Source organism: Pipistrellus hanaki (assembly GCF_964339955.1).
Source record: "Pipistrellus hanaki genome assembly, chromosome: 1".
Lineage (NCBI taxonomy): Eukaryota > Metazoa > Chordata > Mammalia > Chiroptera > Vespertilionidae > Pipistrellus > Pipistrellus hanaki.
In genome coordinates, this window is record NC_140503.1 from 30,051,311 (window position 1) to 30,068,132 (window position 16,822).

General features: G+C 36.0%; 1 protein-coding gene across 1 annotated transcript in view; it reads left to right on the top strand.

Moving 5' to 3' along the window:
- KCNH5 (potassium voltage-gated channel subfamily H member 5) overlaps positions 1-16,822 on the top strand; it is a 252,494-nt gene that overhangs the window by 174,684 nt on the left and 60,988 nt on the right. Inside the window, exons 9-10 of the mRNA XM_084866422.1 lie at positions 2,973-3,225; positions 16,370-16,566. Coding sequence (XP_084722548.1) covers positions 2,973-3,225; positions 16,370-16,566 — 450 coding nt within the window. The remainder of the gene's footprint in view (positions 1-2,972; positions 3,226-16,369; positions 16,567-16,822) is intronic.

Consider the following 16,822-nt stretch of genomic DNA (forward strand, 5'->3'; position numbering starts at 1 on the left):
CGGAATTCTAGAAATGATTCCTTATATGCATGCAGCCATAGCTCTTCCAAAGAGAAAACTTATTGTCTTAATTAAGAATCAACTTTAATTTATAAGTATTTTGACATGAAGAGGGGATAAATAATCAACACTAGAGACAAATAAAAGTCACTTTAACTTAAATATTTTCTACTGAAATGTAATTTTATTTGTGTATAACTATGAGATACCCATGAGGTGACTTACAAGAGATTGGATATGACATTCAAGGCCGAGTGCATTGAATTGGGATTAATGGGCCATGTCTTAGTGTCATCTTGAATGATAATTTTATCACTTAAAACTAAATTTTTACTACTTATGACATGTAGTAGTGCCTTCATTTATAGAAAAAATAATACTATACTCATATTTGGATGGCAGACACACCATGTAAGGCACATATGATATCTAGGTATGGAGACAGAGCTGGGTGCGGCTCTGGTATATTTTAACACGAAGTTTTAACTTGTCAGTTTATGACATCTGGACTTTAGTACTATATACCACCAATCAAAATGATAAATCAGTGTCATAAATGAAGTAAAACATAAAGGAAAGATCCACTTAAATTAATAAAAATCCTCTTTTAATATGCCATTAAACAGAGAATTTTGCTAACATTGGAAGATTTCATTTGCAGCATGAATCCTGAAAGAATTAAAATAACATGACTATTACCAAAATGAATCTAAGACAATGAAAATTCTGCAAAGTAAATGAAATAGAAGAATGATTCATTTTTCCATTAAGCTATTCAGTGTAATGTTAATGTGTGTGTACTTTAAAATTACTTCTACCTTTTTTGCTTTCCTGGCATTCATTCTATTTTCAACTTGAGAAAAATGTTAACATTAACTAGTGCTTGAAATAACTTTAGATTTATGCTGAAATATTTTCTTAATTGTGCTTAAATCTCACGGAACAGTCAAGATACATAATTTAGAGAGGGACAGAAAAGGAAAAATAGCAAATTGCTTTTGTAGGAAGCTAAAGTGACAATAAATTTTGTAGGAATACTCATTTTCAATAAGGTTAATAAAAAAAATCATTTCTTTAGCCCTTGCTATATGCAAGGCTAAACTGGGCTAAGCTTAAGCCCTTCCATTTAATTCCAGTAATGAGTCTATGAAATAAACACTACCAACCCACTACACAGATGAAGTTTAGAGAGATTAAATACCTTAGGTTACAGAGGTGATAAGTGATAGATTTGCATCCACACCTATCCTCTGGAGTCCAATATTTTATGCTACCTCTAAGTCATAAGTATTGACTTTTAAGCAGCACATGTCCAATGTCACCTGACCATGCCCGGTCATTTTTCTCTCATTGTGTTATAATTGTCTCTTTACAAACCTAACTCCCCCTATTACATGGTTATCTACTCCAACGTAAATAGAGTGTCATATTTATTCTTCTAGTTCCTGGGCCTTAATGCAGTGGTGTACCCCATAGTACCCATTGGATGAATAATGCTGTCAGAAGTCACTAAACATTAATATATCAAATAAAATATTACATTATTCTGAAAAGCAACTGATGTGGAAAGGAAGTGCTAATTGCTTCTGAAGCTCTGTTAGGCATTCCTTTCTTAAAGATGAAATTTCTTCAGAAAGCTAGGTGGGCTGAATTGTGTTACCTATAGGAATTCCAGGAGTATAAAAAAAAACACCCCCCACAGTTATACTATATATATAAAATCATATACACAGTTTTAGGAATGGTTAAGGGAAGGGGTACCGAAAGCATAATTTAATTTGAAGTCTTGACATTTATGATGGGCTTTTCTACAGAGGGAAGTAACCAACTTTTTATTGATATTGAGCTCCAAATAAAAGGAATAATCAGGGATTATTTTAACCTTTAGGTAATTTTTAAAGGTTAAATGCAATTAGTATAGGAAAGAAAACTATTTTATAGTAAAACATTGCTCAGGGTAACTTAATGAGGGTGGGTGGGAATCAGCTTCAACTTGAGCTTGAGGGATTGAAAGCCTAGCAAAGAAAACAATTTCTGATTATAAAGAATGGTTTACCAAGAGGATTGAGAGAAGGTTCTAAGCGAGCTTGCACGTGTGTCTTTAAATTGGGTAGTGCTGACTTCTGTAACCACATCTTGCTGGATGATGCCCTGATTAAATATGATGATACTGTCTGTTTCAGTCTGGGCCTTTAATTGCTCTGTCTGAAAGCTGTCGGCAATAGAAGCTCCCTGACCCTAGCTTTTCTAAGGGATGCCTAGAGCTTGAATCCTGCTGCTATCCTCAGCAGTCTTTAGGAGTCAAAGGCCAGAATGCAAGGGCCGCCAGCAAGATGATGTGCCCACTCTGCAGGCATTGACATTTGCAATTGCCCAAGCCCTGTGGAAGGCTGGTGGACACACGTTTCACTTCCTGGGCATAAATTCATCTGCAAAAAAAAAAAATGTGAGTGGAAAAACACATATTGAAAGTGGAGTTATAGCAGCCAGTGACAGCATGCAAAGTCACAAGGGTACTTCTTATTGATTTTTTTTTTTTTTTACAACTGGCTACTAGAAATCCACCTCTGATATAGAATAAAGTACATTATCCTGAATTTTAAAGTTGGTTGTAAAAAATTCTAAAATGGAGGCTGGACTAAAATGAATGTTAATGCCTTACTTTCGTTGGCCCTTGGGTGAAGTTATATTATGTTCTATTGTATTATGTTCTTTTTCTGACCACCTCCAGACTCTTCTTTCTATGCTTCCCTACGTGGTACTCTATTGAAAGAGTCCGTTGCTCATGAGCCCATCTCACTGGATTATTATTTGGTTCTTGAGAGCAGAGCTGTGTCTTTGAAACTCTTCCTTCCCAGTACCAAGTACAGTGTGTCACAGACTGTCATAGTCAATAAATACTTGTTGGATGATATTTCTGAAATAGCCCCTTTCTCATTTCTTCCCACTTATCCCTCTTTCACTTTCTTCAGGTTCTCTCCATCTGCCCGAAGGACATGAGAGCTGACATCTGTGTCCACCTAAACCGGAAGGTGTTCAACGAGCACCCAGCCTTTCGGTTGGCCAGCGATGGATGCCTGCGCGCCTTGGCGGTGGAGTTCCAGACAATTCACTGCGCGCCCGGGGACCTCATCTACCACGCCGGGGAGAGCGTGGATGCCCTCTGCTTTGTGGTCTCAGGATCCCTGGAGGTCATCCAGGATGATGAGGTGGTGGCTATTTTAGGTACTGTGAACTTTCTCAATGCAGTAGCAAATGCGTAACGGTTTTTTCTTAAGAGAAATTCCCTTTGCTTGCTGACTTTGTAAACTGGGTCACTGATCAAATGATAAATCTTCGTGAAAACTAGAAATTAATGCTGCTTCAACAAGGAACGTTAGTATGGGTCGCAGCCTAATGGGCTGCATGAGGGTTGAACTCCACTTTCTTTGGCAGCAATAGGATAGTGCCTTTTGGACCACAGCCTAACGTGGCTGTGCCCCGCTGTTGGTGAGTGTGAAAATGGTTTGTGGAGTGATTGTCAGGTTAGTAACCTAGAATGTTGGCCTCCGAAGGGCAACAGAACCTTTTTAATTCAACCTTTTCCTTTAGAGATGAGCAATGTGCGGCCCAAAAATGTTTGGTGACGGGCCCAGCTAGTCCACGAGTGAGGGCTCGAGTACAGATCATCTTACTCTAAATCTTTTACCTCATCACGGCGGACCTAAGCAGTGAGCTGAAAGTGACGAGGGAATAAATGAATTTGACCCACTATCTTGGAGTAATCACAATGCAAGTAGATTTAGACTTTTAAAACTGGTTCTGTCCATCCACAAACCGGGAAAATTATTTGGCTAATAATAAAGTCATTAAAAAAATTCAGAGTCCTAGTAATTGGTTGTACTAACAACAACAAAAACAAAAAACAAACAAACAAAAAAACAAAAAGCAGTGGCAGTACATGTAAATGACAAAACACTTAAAAATTACATGTTTGGGGACAGTGCACTATATGTATTGGTAGAACAAATGCTAAGTGGTATTTTAGATTTTTTTTTTTTGCTCCAATATCAGCAGCAAGTTCATGAAGCCCACATAGCTATAAAAAGAAGCAATAATAAAGTCAGAGGAAAATCATTTCTGGCTTTTTCCTCAAGTAAAATAAGTTAGAATTGCAGGATGTCAACTCCATTTTGATCAAATTTTTCCTGGCTTGTGTCTCATGAAAAATGAGCTCAATTTTAAACTATTGGATTTTTTTTAGCTTCCGAGGTCAACCTTCCATAGCTTGAAAGCCACTTATTCTCGTTAACACAAGATTGACTGATGTATTTTAGCAACTGCAAAAGCAAACTCCAGCACAGAAATGAGGAACTGATCTCAAAAAGCCCCATTACCTGGCAGAGACAGAACTGAGCACTGAGGAACAGCGACCCCTCCCAGGAAAACAGGTCCTGGTAACTGCGTAAGGGTAGGAGGCAATGGTGCAGAGTGGCAAACGACTGAACACTGTTGTTTGTAAACATTTTTCTTAACTGTTTAGTCAGCACTGTTCGTGTCTAATGCTACTGAGTGCTTGCCCTGTTCTGTTTCCTGGAGAACAAAGGAGCCGTATGCAATCCTTCATAGCAAGTGCACATTTCGTCAGAGTGATTCTTTGTGGTGAAATAAAGCAAATCCGTAGTATAGCCATTCTTGTTTGCTAAAAGAAGAGGCTAAGACACAAGCCCCAAAACTTCTGTATTTTCTTTTCCTGCACGTTCCTGTCAATGGCGGGTGGGAGAACAGACATCCGATATATTATACTGAGGACCCTTGCGATAAATGGCGTCAGCCGTGTGCTCATGCCATTTGCGCTGCCTATATTCTTCATTGGTAACTTTTATTTTTCCCCCAAAAAGGAGGCATGGAGAAAGCCCTGAGTTCAGTGCTGGGTCTGCTAGGCTGCAATCCTTTGCTCAGTGAGACAGACAGGATGCATTTTCTTTTTATTTTAAAATAAAATGGTTGCTGGTGTTGCCTTGTGACACAGTCAACATGAACGCAGGGCCTCTGGGTATTGGGCCAATCTCATCATCTATCTGTCACATTTTATTTCCTTGAGTGTGTGCTTCTAGTTTATCCTCCTCAAAAGTCTTGGGATTCAGAGACTTTTCATCTCTGGGCTTAATGAGTAAAATTATGTGTACACATCATAGGCAACCTTTCATTTGCTTCTTCATTGTGCCTCTAACAAGGATTAGTTCAGCCAAAAAGCAGTCAGAAGGTTTTTGTTTTAAAAACAATGTTTTGAGTCGGAAGTGATCTTCCCAAGGCAGAAGTAAGCAGGAGAGGTAGGGAGCTGACAGAGGGACTGCATAGATCTGAGACCCAGGAAGACCCTGTCTGCTCTTTCAGTCTGGGATTTGGAGAATCTGTGGAGAGACAGATGTGGAGACAGGCTTCCGGAGCTCCTCTCATTGTGGAGCCTTCCTCCAGTCTGGGTTTAGAAGAGGGCTGATCTGAGGGGATTGTATGCTAGGATTGTGGACCCCTGGTGACTTTCTGCAGGAGAGGGGGGAGTGAGGCTGCAAGACAGAGATGATTGCACTACATGCCTCTGAGAGTGAATCTGCCGTGAGCCAGACCCACCCTCATGTTCACACAGTCTGCAGGCTCCACCTTCCAGGCAGCCATAGCTGGTACACACTGCTGCCTGCGCTTCGCTGGAAGGGCCTGGAACCTACTAGAAGGACCTTCCCTAACTCAGCCAGCTTGCTTCTAGACTTGAGAGCATCACACTGGCTCCATTTCATGATATTTCAGTGTGGTTTCCATTGAGAATGCATGTTTTGTTTGTATTGATTTCTGAGAGGAAGGGAGAGGGAGAGAGAGAAAAACATCAGTGATCAGAGAGAATCATTGATCAGTTCCCTCCTGCACATCCCCTCCTGGGGATTGAGCCTGCAACCTGGGCATGTGCTTTGTGCAGGAATTGAACCATGACCTCCTGGTTCATGGGTTCACACTCAACTACTGAGCAACATTGCATGTTTTCAGACTTTTCTAAATTAAAAAAATATTTTATCTTACCATTAAAAGTGAGGGAAGGGGTTTCTTTAATGGTCATGATTGGTTAATGTTTTAAGAAAGAGGAAAATAGTTACTTCTGATATTTTGATGACCATTCCTTTCCAGCTCCTCCTGTTTTTTTCTTCTCTTTCTCCTTTCTACTTTCCCCCTCCCCTTCCTCTGTCCTTTGCCTCCTTCTCCTAATATTCTGGTTGCTTATTTTTGGAATAATTGCAAACTTAATGAAAAGTTCCAGAAATTATCAGGATGCAAAGTCTGAGAAATATCTTTAGGTTTTCTACCTTATTAAGTAAGTTGGTTAGGTCTTCTATACATTTGCTTTTCTCCTCTTCTTGACTTATCCTTGATTGGGGAGTGGCATACCAAAGTATCTTATTGTTAAGGTGCCTTATCTATGTCTCCTTGTACCTCCTGTAGTTTGTGCTTTGTAGTGATTGTTGCAGTTTTATTCAGTACACAGATATTCATAACCTTTTCATCGAAAATGATGGCTTTGAACATTGAAATATATCCATTTTTATCTTGTCTAGTGACTTCTTTTTGCCTTGTAAGGCTTAAACTGAAATTCATTTGATTGTACTTGGAAAAAGGAGAATTTGTCTAAGTTAGTTTGATAGGAGATACGTTCAGGCCTTGCTCTCCCTAACACTGATATTTGCTGGTTGCAAGGAAGAGAAGGAAGGTCATTTTAAAATTAATTAAAATCTCTGGATCCAAAAAACAAGTGCAGTTTTATTCTTTTGGATCCTTGCCTCTAAACAGTCTTTTGGTAGGTGCATAATTCTTTAGTGTGTCAAAAGTCCTATGGTGTTTAATGAATGAGTTCTGAAGCATAACTAATTAATGGGAAGATTAAAAGTGTAGTCAAAAAATACCTTTTTTTTTTAAACATTGAAGGATGGTTTTAAAATTTTTTTTTAATAGGGCATATGAAAATAATTGCAGTTCATGTCTTTTTTCAACTTGAAGTTCTTTTAGTTCCTACACCTCCACTTTTTCTTGACCTTCCCACTTTTTATGAAACACAAAGAATTCTAAATTCAGTTCATGATGCATGCATAATATTTTATATTCTTTTATCTCTTCTTGCTTGTTAGTTCCAACCTTATAATTACCTAATGTGAACAGATTTATGGGTAAGGCTAAAATAGCCGGATTCCTTCTAAGAGACTCAATGAGGTGTATTGTACCTTCTAGAGACTATAAAAATGGCATTTCCCCATTAACAATAGACCCAGATTCTAAGATATTTGTTTTGCTGCATTCACAGTTTGTCCTTTCTGTGTTTACTGATTATTAGAACCATATGATTGGAATCATTAATCTAAGACAGTCTGTATATAAGTATTTTAATTGTAACTTCAAATTACCAAGAAAACTATGCTTGTTTATGTTCCATTTTGATGGATTAGATGTTGTTATGTGGTTGAGGGGAAGGGAATAGGAGATGAAGGAAAAGACAGGATGAAATGAACTTAATAATGTGAAAAGTTAATTAGTACCTGTATTAAGATTTCATTTTAATTAGAATCAGTCCATATCTTATAAATATTGGTGCATTATCAAAGAAAACTTATAAATGATGGTTCTCAGAATTAAATGTCTGCTTCTTATTTTTATTCCAAAAAGAAGAACATCTGAGATGTGAATGAATAATATTTTGCTATTTTGAGAACCTGTGAAAATGTGACTTTTATTCTGTACCTAAGATTTCTTTCTGTATACTTGCTGTTAGAAGTGCTTCACACTTTAAATCCTTACATGGGCATTTCCCAAGCCCTAGAAAATTATTTTTGCATCCACATTTCTATGTTTTGAGATGCTGAACTATGAACCAAGACAGGTTTGCTTTACATATTCTGATGATGACTAGTTAAGCCAGACATTTTTATAAAGGGCAAACTAGTATTTGGTTTTAAATATGTATGCTTCTCTTTAAACTTTCCTAACATCATTTATCCATGGCTCGAATTGTACATTCTGAAGATCCTCAGCCTACAGATTTCTGAATATAATCAAGTCTTTACAATCTGGTAGTTTAGATTCAACTTCAAACTTAACCTTACCATTCTTCAGAACGAAGTCTGTGCATTCCATCTCCTAGGAATCCTTTTATCCTATCTTTATAACCCTTCCCATGACCACCACTCCTACGTTTTTGGTTCTGGGCTACGCCTGCCTCTGAAAGGCCTGTCTGCTTGCAATCTGTCATCATCTCCAACCTGTTTTACATTCTGCTGCCACTACAAGAATCTTTCTAAAATATAATTTATCATGTCAGTTTCCTCAGTTGGATCAGCAACTTGAGTATAAAATGTAACTGTTAGCATGTTTAAGTAAAATTTAAACTTCATAAATACATTTTGATTTGTAACATTTCCCATCAAAACTTTTAAAGTATATTTATGAAAAATGCACTTCAGGCCCCTTTGAAAGTCTGTTTGATTTGGATACCTATAATTATTGAGTACCCATTATTTTATATGCGTTATTATGTCAATTCTGTGAAGAACACGCTTAATATAGTTATCTTTTGGATGAAGAAACCAAAGCTCTGCAGTATCAGATGATTCACCCCAGGTCACAGCTAAAAAAATAAATGGTGAGCACAGGATTTGAACCCAGATATGTCTAACTCTATGCCCATTCTCTTAACCATCATATTACAAACATGATGCTTTCTTTGACAGAACTTTTCAAGTACAATTTTGAATTTATACAACTATTTTGCTTAATCTTGACAGAAAATAGAGGACCTAGATTTTTACCATTTTGTTTCCTTTTATTTAAAAAAAAAAAGGTTCTTCTAACAACACCATTAAGTAACCATTCCAGCGTGTATTATAAAAATTCTTTACCAAACATTACTTGAATATAAGACCATTAATCAGCTACTAAGTACATAAAAATATTGTCCTCTCCCTAGTGACTGGTTTACCACCTGACCAGTGTGCAGGACTGGGGAGCCCTGACTTAAAGTGTGAATCTCATGACCCCTCAGAACACAAGATGAGGATCCTAAGTTCCGTGAATGGGTTTTTCATCTGGCTCTTGGAAGAGTTCATATTTCACCTAGTTGGTAGGGATTAAATTGGAAATGAAACTCTTAGGAATGCTCCAGGATTGCAAGAATGCCACATATCTTTGCAGCTCTTCCAATGAGGAGGTGGTTCCTCCTTCTCCACCCCTTGAGTCTTTCCTGGTCTTGTGACTTGTTCTCATGCTGAATCCTCCACTCTTCCCTTAGGTGCTGATGTTCTGTGGTTAGGGCAGGACAGCTTGGCCTGCTTTTCTCAGTGCTCTTTTGTTTACCTAAGGCCCTGACATCCACTTACAGAAAGCTTTATCTGCATTTTCCTAGCCATACTTGTTCTGGTTGCCTCTCATCCACCATTATTTTTAATAGTTATGCTATATGTAATCATTGTCAGAGCATGTAGCCATACACACTCTACTTTTAACCTTTGTTTAGTCTTAGTTCTACAAATAAATATTAGTTACTGCTACCACTAGTCTTTGTGTCAATGTCCCTTTAGGTATTTTGATTGTCTGAAACATTTTCACTATTAAATTCCTTAGGAAAGATCTATGGGAACAATAATGAGTTCTTTTATGTTGGTGATATTGGTTTGTGTCCTTTATACTTGAAAGTCAGTTTTGCTGGATATGAAATTCCTGATTCACAATTCTTTCCTAGAGTATCTTAAATAGGTCACTCCTATTTCACTCAAATCAATAGACATATTTTAGAGCTTTTCTTTACTACCATCTGAAGAAGATCATATCTTCTATAAAGATCATGTCTGTTGTATCTTCTTCTCTTTACCCTTGTTGTCACTGCCTTCACTCTTGATGAGGTGGTTGTGGAGATAAGGTGAAATTATATGTATGTAATCTGTGAAATACAATATTATTGTTTCACAGTGAGATAAATAGCCTTCCAACAGTGCTCCCTTTTCTACTCTTCACCCTGTTGTTAGTTCTGTTCTCAAAGTACTGGACAGGTCATGACTCTCTTTAACTCAAAAACTTTAGTGGTTTCCTCATTAAAACAGGATTAAACAGAATCTGCTGCATGGCATTCAAAGTTCTCACTATTGGGTCCCACTTTTCCCTTCTAGACTTGGCTCTATCTCTATGTCCTGTAGGTTTCTTGGATAGTGGGCTAATGTTGTTCATCACTCCCTGGGCAGATTGGGCTCATACTATTTGTCAACCACAAATACTGCCCTCCCCCTTGAGGCTCAACTATGATTAAACTCAAACATGATATTGTTTGTGAGTTCTTTCCTGAATCCCTTCAAGTTCAAAACAGTTTGTGTTTGTGTGCTTTGCCTATCCTGGTCCTTTAGAACTCTCCCAACCCCCTGTTTTGTAAAATTTTCTGGCATGTCTCTTTTACTTAGAAAATTAAAGACTCTTAAGAGCAGGATTTTTATTTTTTGCATGTACCAGTTTAAGGTTAGCATTAAGACACTGGTTGCATGAATTAAATGGGGGTGAATAATACAGCTATAATTTCTCCCATATGAGCAAGTTATAAGACTTTGTTATATAATATGAACATTATTATAGGCATCAACTCCAAATCCTTTCTTAGGAAAAGGAAAAAGAATAGCTTCAAGATGTAAATGTTTTTCAGTTTAGTCTTTTTCTTGGACTTTTAAATAATATGCTATAACTTTCTTCATTTGGGCACATCTTGTTAAGAACTATATATATATATATATATATATATATATATATATATATATATATATATACTTAACACTAATAGCTGCCAAATTTAGGATTACCAGCCTGTGAGTTACCATATAATCTAACTTCTTAAAGGTGGTTACCATCATCCTATACATTTAAGGATACTCTCAATTTTTTACAACTACTTAATAAGAGCTACTTGGCTCATTCTTTGTGTGTGAAAATAAAAATTTATAAACTTCATTTTTTTTTTTTTTTAGTAGATGAGATTTTTTTTTTTACTTATCTAAAAGCACCTACAACTTTTAATATAATTTTTTTTTTACAGAATGACTTTAATCATTGAGGATTGGCAGGTATCGACTATAAATGTTTTAAAAGATTCTGTTCTCACTAGAGGCCCGGTGCACGGGATTCGTGCACTGGTGGGGTGTGTGGTATGCAAGGATCACCCCGCTGTGGGAGTGCTGCTCATCCTGGTCAGCCAAGTGGCTGTGGACCCGCCCTCGGAGCAGCTGCTCCTGCTGTGGGAGCACCGCTCATCCCAGTCAGCTGAGCAGCGCTCCCACTGTGGGAGCACACTGACCACCAGGGGCAGCTCCTGTGTTGAGCATCTTCCCTCTGGTTGTCAGTGCACATCATAGCCACTGGTCAACCAGTTGTTCTGGTCATTCCACCATTCAGTCGGTGGGCTTTTATTATATAGGATAAATCCATATAGTTTTGAAATTTTCATACTGATCATCTTATTTCTTTTATTTTCCTTAAAAATATTACATTATGAACTTGCTGTTTGTAAATACTCAAAGTTCTTAAAATTGTATAATTTAAAAACTCATACGGTTGTTTATTTATAAGTGACTATATTTTATACATATGTATTTATGATATACTTTGAGCCTACTGCCATAATCAATTAAAGTGAAGGGTTGCTTAATACCTGAAATGGATTAAGTTCACTCTAGAGAAGAATAATCAAAATAGAGCTATCACTATGCCCCCCCTTACTCTTCCCTATCACACTCACTAAGTAAACTTCAAATGCTATCTTTTTAGGGATTTGTTGGCTATATTAGAAAGCTGTATGACTAACAGATAATTTGTATGCATTTATTTAACCCAGGTCACTAACGCATCAAATGATGTGTTCCAATTTTAAAAAATACTCTGGCTGTAAAATCAGCACGTCAGGAGACCATAATCCCCAAGCATACTATGATCTGTATTAGTCCTTTAACTATTTTGTAACTCTGTCTCTATTTTGTCTTTACATTTTTCAGTTTCCCACTCTATGAATGTTTCACATTTGCTTCTGTTTTACAGTGCTGTGTTTTCTGTGGTTTAGCAGTTAACTACTTCATTAGACTTAATGCAAAGAACTGAGAAAATATAAATAGACCAAACAACAACTTTCCTGTTGAGTGCGAGCTTTTCTACTAATTTTAGGGTTTTGAGGGAAGGTTCATTTTCTCAAGCTCTAAAATGTTCATAGCTAAGACTACTTACATTAAGTGGGAGCCGACCTAAAAACTAGCATCAGATATTCTGCACTCATCAAGATGAACAGTAGTTCCCAGCCCTGGAAATGTGCAAAATCTTCATAATGAAGAGATGGGCACTTCTCTATTGTGTATTTAACACATAATCTCATATCTCCACAATCTTGGCTTCTACAGATCACTCAGTGTAAATGAGCATAATATTTCTTGAATAACTGTGAATTGAGTGACTATTAGGTGGTAGAGATAACTGGATAAGCACATTTTGAAATGGTTGATTAATTTCCAATTGATATATTGTGTATGAAAATGGAAATTATCTGTTATAAAACAATTAGTATTTCTTACTATGTAAAGCCAGTTCTGATGTTGGAAGCACATTATCCACATTTGTTAATTTTGCTATTTTCCTATAGACATTTGAGGGGAGAACAGGGGGTAAATTTTACTTTGATTGAGTCAGTTAACTTTTCTGTTTCTTTTCAACCTTGTAATGGGATTTGGAATTGAGGCCATAGATTTTAAAGCTCGTGTGTGTGTGTGTGTGTGTGTGTGTGTGCGCGTGCGTGCATGCGTGTGTGTGTGTGTGTGTGTGTGTGTGTGTGTTGACAGTGAGATACTGACAGAATATTGCCTTGAAAATATAATTTGATGATTTGAGTTGACTCACTATAAAATTATAGATGTAGAGAAATGTTAAGCATTATTTTTTGTCTATCCAGTTCCCTTTATAGTCAAAGGAACAAATGATGATGCAGGTTCAGTAACCTGATGTAAGTTACACTTAGTGGCAGAGCCACAATTCTACCTTTAATATTGAGTTTCCCAGTTTTTTTCTCTCCTTTTCTAATATGTATTTTTCCTTTAATAGATATTTGTTGAACTTTTGAACTGTTCTAGGCACTGAGGTTAATGACAGTGGTCAAAATAGAGGAAATTCTCTGCCCTCATGAGCTTATAGTCTAGTTTAATTCTGTTCATTCCACATCATGTCTTTTTATTTATCTAAGATACTGAAAATATAAATTATTCAAATTTTAAATTTTTGATAAAAATATGGTAAGGATTTTCATTTCATTAGTTAGGTAAAATAAAATATGTAACAGACTTTTGAATGCTTTCATAATTAAAAATAGCAAGGGGAAATTAATTTATATATTGAATATATTTTACCTATTGATGATGTGCTTATCGTCAATGAATATTTATTTATCATTTCATAGGTTTATGTACATATTTTATTAATTTAGTTTTATTTAAAAGTGTAAGGGAAAATATCTGTGAAAATAGTTTGCTATTTTTAAATTAAGCAGATTTATTAAAGATCATTTTGGAAAACATAAAGTGGAAAGAAAAAAATTATATCACTTGAAGCCAATTGCTGTAATTCTTTAAATACATTCTCTTTTGATTTTTAACACAATTTGTCAATTGACAAATTAATAGCAATATAATATACTATACAGAACAACATAGAATAATAAAATGCAATATACTTTGGCTTTATCAAGATTATTTTTCTTTAAGAAATTAAGAGGTAGATAATTTATTCACAATTCATTTAGTCTTGGAGTTTCACTTTCATTTTTATGTACTTTATGATAGCTATGATCATAATCATATACTTCTTTTTGTCTTTTTAAAATTTTATCACTAGAAGATAAGCATTTTTTGCATCTATTTTAAAAACTAGTTTTAATTCTGTACGAATTGATGATAGGTAGTTAGATAAATTTCCATTGTCATTGGACATTTATTTATTTACTTATGCCAATCTGGAATTGTGCTTAATAATACTATAGTGAATATTACATGTGTTGGTTCTCAACCTCTTGATTTATCCTCAGAGTGAAATTAGTAATAAGTCAAAGGCATTAATTATTATTATGGTTATTATACATAAAAATCAAATAGTTGAAAACCAATGAGCACTTATAAATGGGTGAGAGGTGTATTATGAGTGATCATTTGAGGACTGGTCACAGAAATGAAACATAAAGAAATATAACCCTTTTCTATCTCTTCAAACACCCCTAGTTTCCCATATAAAAAGAGTAACAATGTTGATAGAGGAAAAGAAATAAGAGGTAAATCAAAACAGCCCTTTAAAAGCTCTGTTATTTTCATAGCACCAGGGATTCCAATAATATAGCAGCTGTTAATCTCTTCTGTTAAAAAATAATACATATAAATTATAAGATTAAGTAAAATCTACCCATTATCTCATAATGCAGAGAGAATCTACCATATTAATGCATTTGCTTTGTGCATGTGTGTGTTTTTGGCAGGTGGGGTAAATGTATAAAGTGAGGTCATACTATGTGTGTGACTTAATATCCTGCTTTTATTACTTTACATAATGTGAACACTTCTCTGTTGCCTTTTTCAATTTACTTAGTGTCTGTATAATATTCCATAATTTATTTATTTATTTATATTTGTCTTATCTCTACCGTTTTTGGATATAGTAAATATTAATCAAATGTACATTTTAAAGTAAATTGGTAGTTCTAATAATGTAATTCAAATAAATACATATAATTAGGACTACTAATTTAAAGAGAATGCCATTTCTGAAATTTATCTTTATAAGTGGAGGTAGGGTTTATCTTTTAAATTTTTGTACAAAGTCTCCTTTAGGTTATTACGATGATCTGTAGCCTTTGACACAATATTTGGGTCTCAGATCTATAATTATTTTTTTGGACAAATTTATGCCTATCAGACAGTAGTTGAGTTGTCAGTGTCACTAACTAAAAGGAATTTTTGAGGGTTCAAAAACAAATGAAATTCTCAATATTAAATAAATATCCATTATGCTTATTTTGTGCTGACCATATGATTACATGGTGATTTTAATTACCTCCTCAATAATATATGTGTTTTATTTATTCATTTATTTTTATCTGAGAATGCTTAAATGCCTTGTAATTCTCTAAGGATTTCCAAACTGCATGTGTGGGCAAAGAATCTATAATCTCTCTCATGCAGTTTCTCTTTCTATTTCTCTTTCTTTCTCTCTCTCTCTCTCTCTCTCTCTCTCTCTCTCTCTCTCTCTCTCTCTCTCAAACACACACACACACACACACACACACACACACACACACACACTCTTCTATGGTTACATGTTATTTTTTTCTTGCTGTTGGTCTGGCTGGCCTGACTTTAATCTTCGGGATGAGAACAAATATTTACAGAAAGAGAAAGTCTTTGGCAGACTACCTGTAAGAAGGTTTTCCTACTTGCCTATGCCTTGGGCTCTTATGGAGCTGCCTCAACAGGAAGGGCAACTAAGTATTCTAGAATCGGGATGATAAATGGTTGAGTTGAGGTCACTAATTGGAATGAACTCTGAAGTGAGTAGTAGATTTGTATGGGTTTGCTAGAATTTTAAAAAGACATCCACATTTGACTATAGTAGGGCAGTCTTATGGAGCTGTTCATGGCATAACACATCTGGGTCTCCATGTTTTACCCAACTCAGTTCCTTAGGCTCTGTAATTGTGCATGGGAGCTCTCGGGCTGGGCTCTGAAGACTTGTACAGTATAAGTTTGGCTGGGTGGAGGGAGAAGAGCATCCTTGGAGAATAAGTCGTGGTAAGTTTTAGTGTGCCCGGAGCACAAAGCTTAGTTGCTGAATAATGTATGTTTAATATATGTTGAATCAGTTCCAGATTTATAAAGGATGTAATAGTTTATCTTGTATATTGTATTTTAGTGTCGCCTGTACCAGAAGGGACAAAAGAAGGGATGAAACTAAAAAAAAAAAAAAAAAAAAAAAAAAAATCTCTCTTCCTCCTCCTTTTGACCAGAATGGGATAAGTGAAGGTAGCAGAAGATAGTGAAACATTGTTAAAGTGAAGTTTTTGGTTTCTCCACCTGATCTCACTCATTCATATCCAGATTTCCATCAAGAACTGAATTCAGGGTGAATTCTTTATATATATACCGTAAACAGTGTTGTAAATTGTTATACTAATATGTGTATAGATGAGGTCCCACATTCAGGCTTGACATTATCCTAGGAGATCAATAGCATATATGAAATGCAATAAAAACAGTAGTTAGGATAGGAACTAGTGTAGACGCTTGAATACATATCTGATACTATTTTTCAGGGAAAGGTGATGTATTCGGAGACATCTTCTGGAAGGAAACCACCCTCGCTCATGCGTGTGCCAATGTCCGGGCGCTGACGTACTGTGACCTCCACATCATCAAGCGAGAAGCCTTGCTCAAAGTCCTGGACTTTTACACGGCGTTTGCAAACTCATTCTCAAGGAATCTCACTCTTACTTGCAATCTAAGGAAACGGGTATGTTATCTGGATCCATTTCTCCTTTTATTATTCAGAGGGTTACTATGTCATGCTTTATTAGTGGAGGGTTGGAAAGTTATTTAATTTTCAGGTGTACATCCCAGCAATGTGAAGTAACATCATTTTCCCCCCCTTTATTTATCTTTTGCTTACTTTTTAAGGGGAAAATAGCACCTGAATATATGGAGAAATATTTAAATCATTGCAATTTAAGATGTAAAATGAAAAAACAGGCTTGAGGAAAAGCAACCAG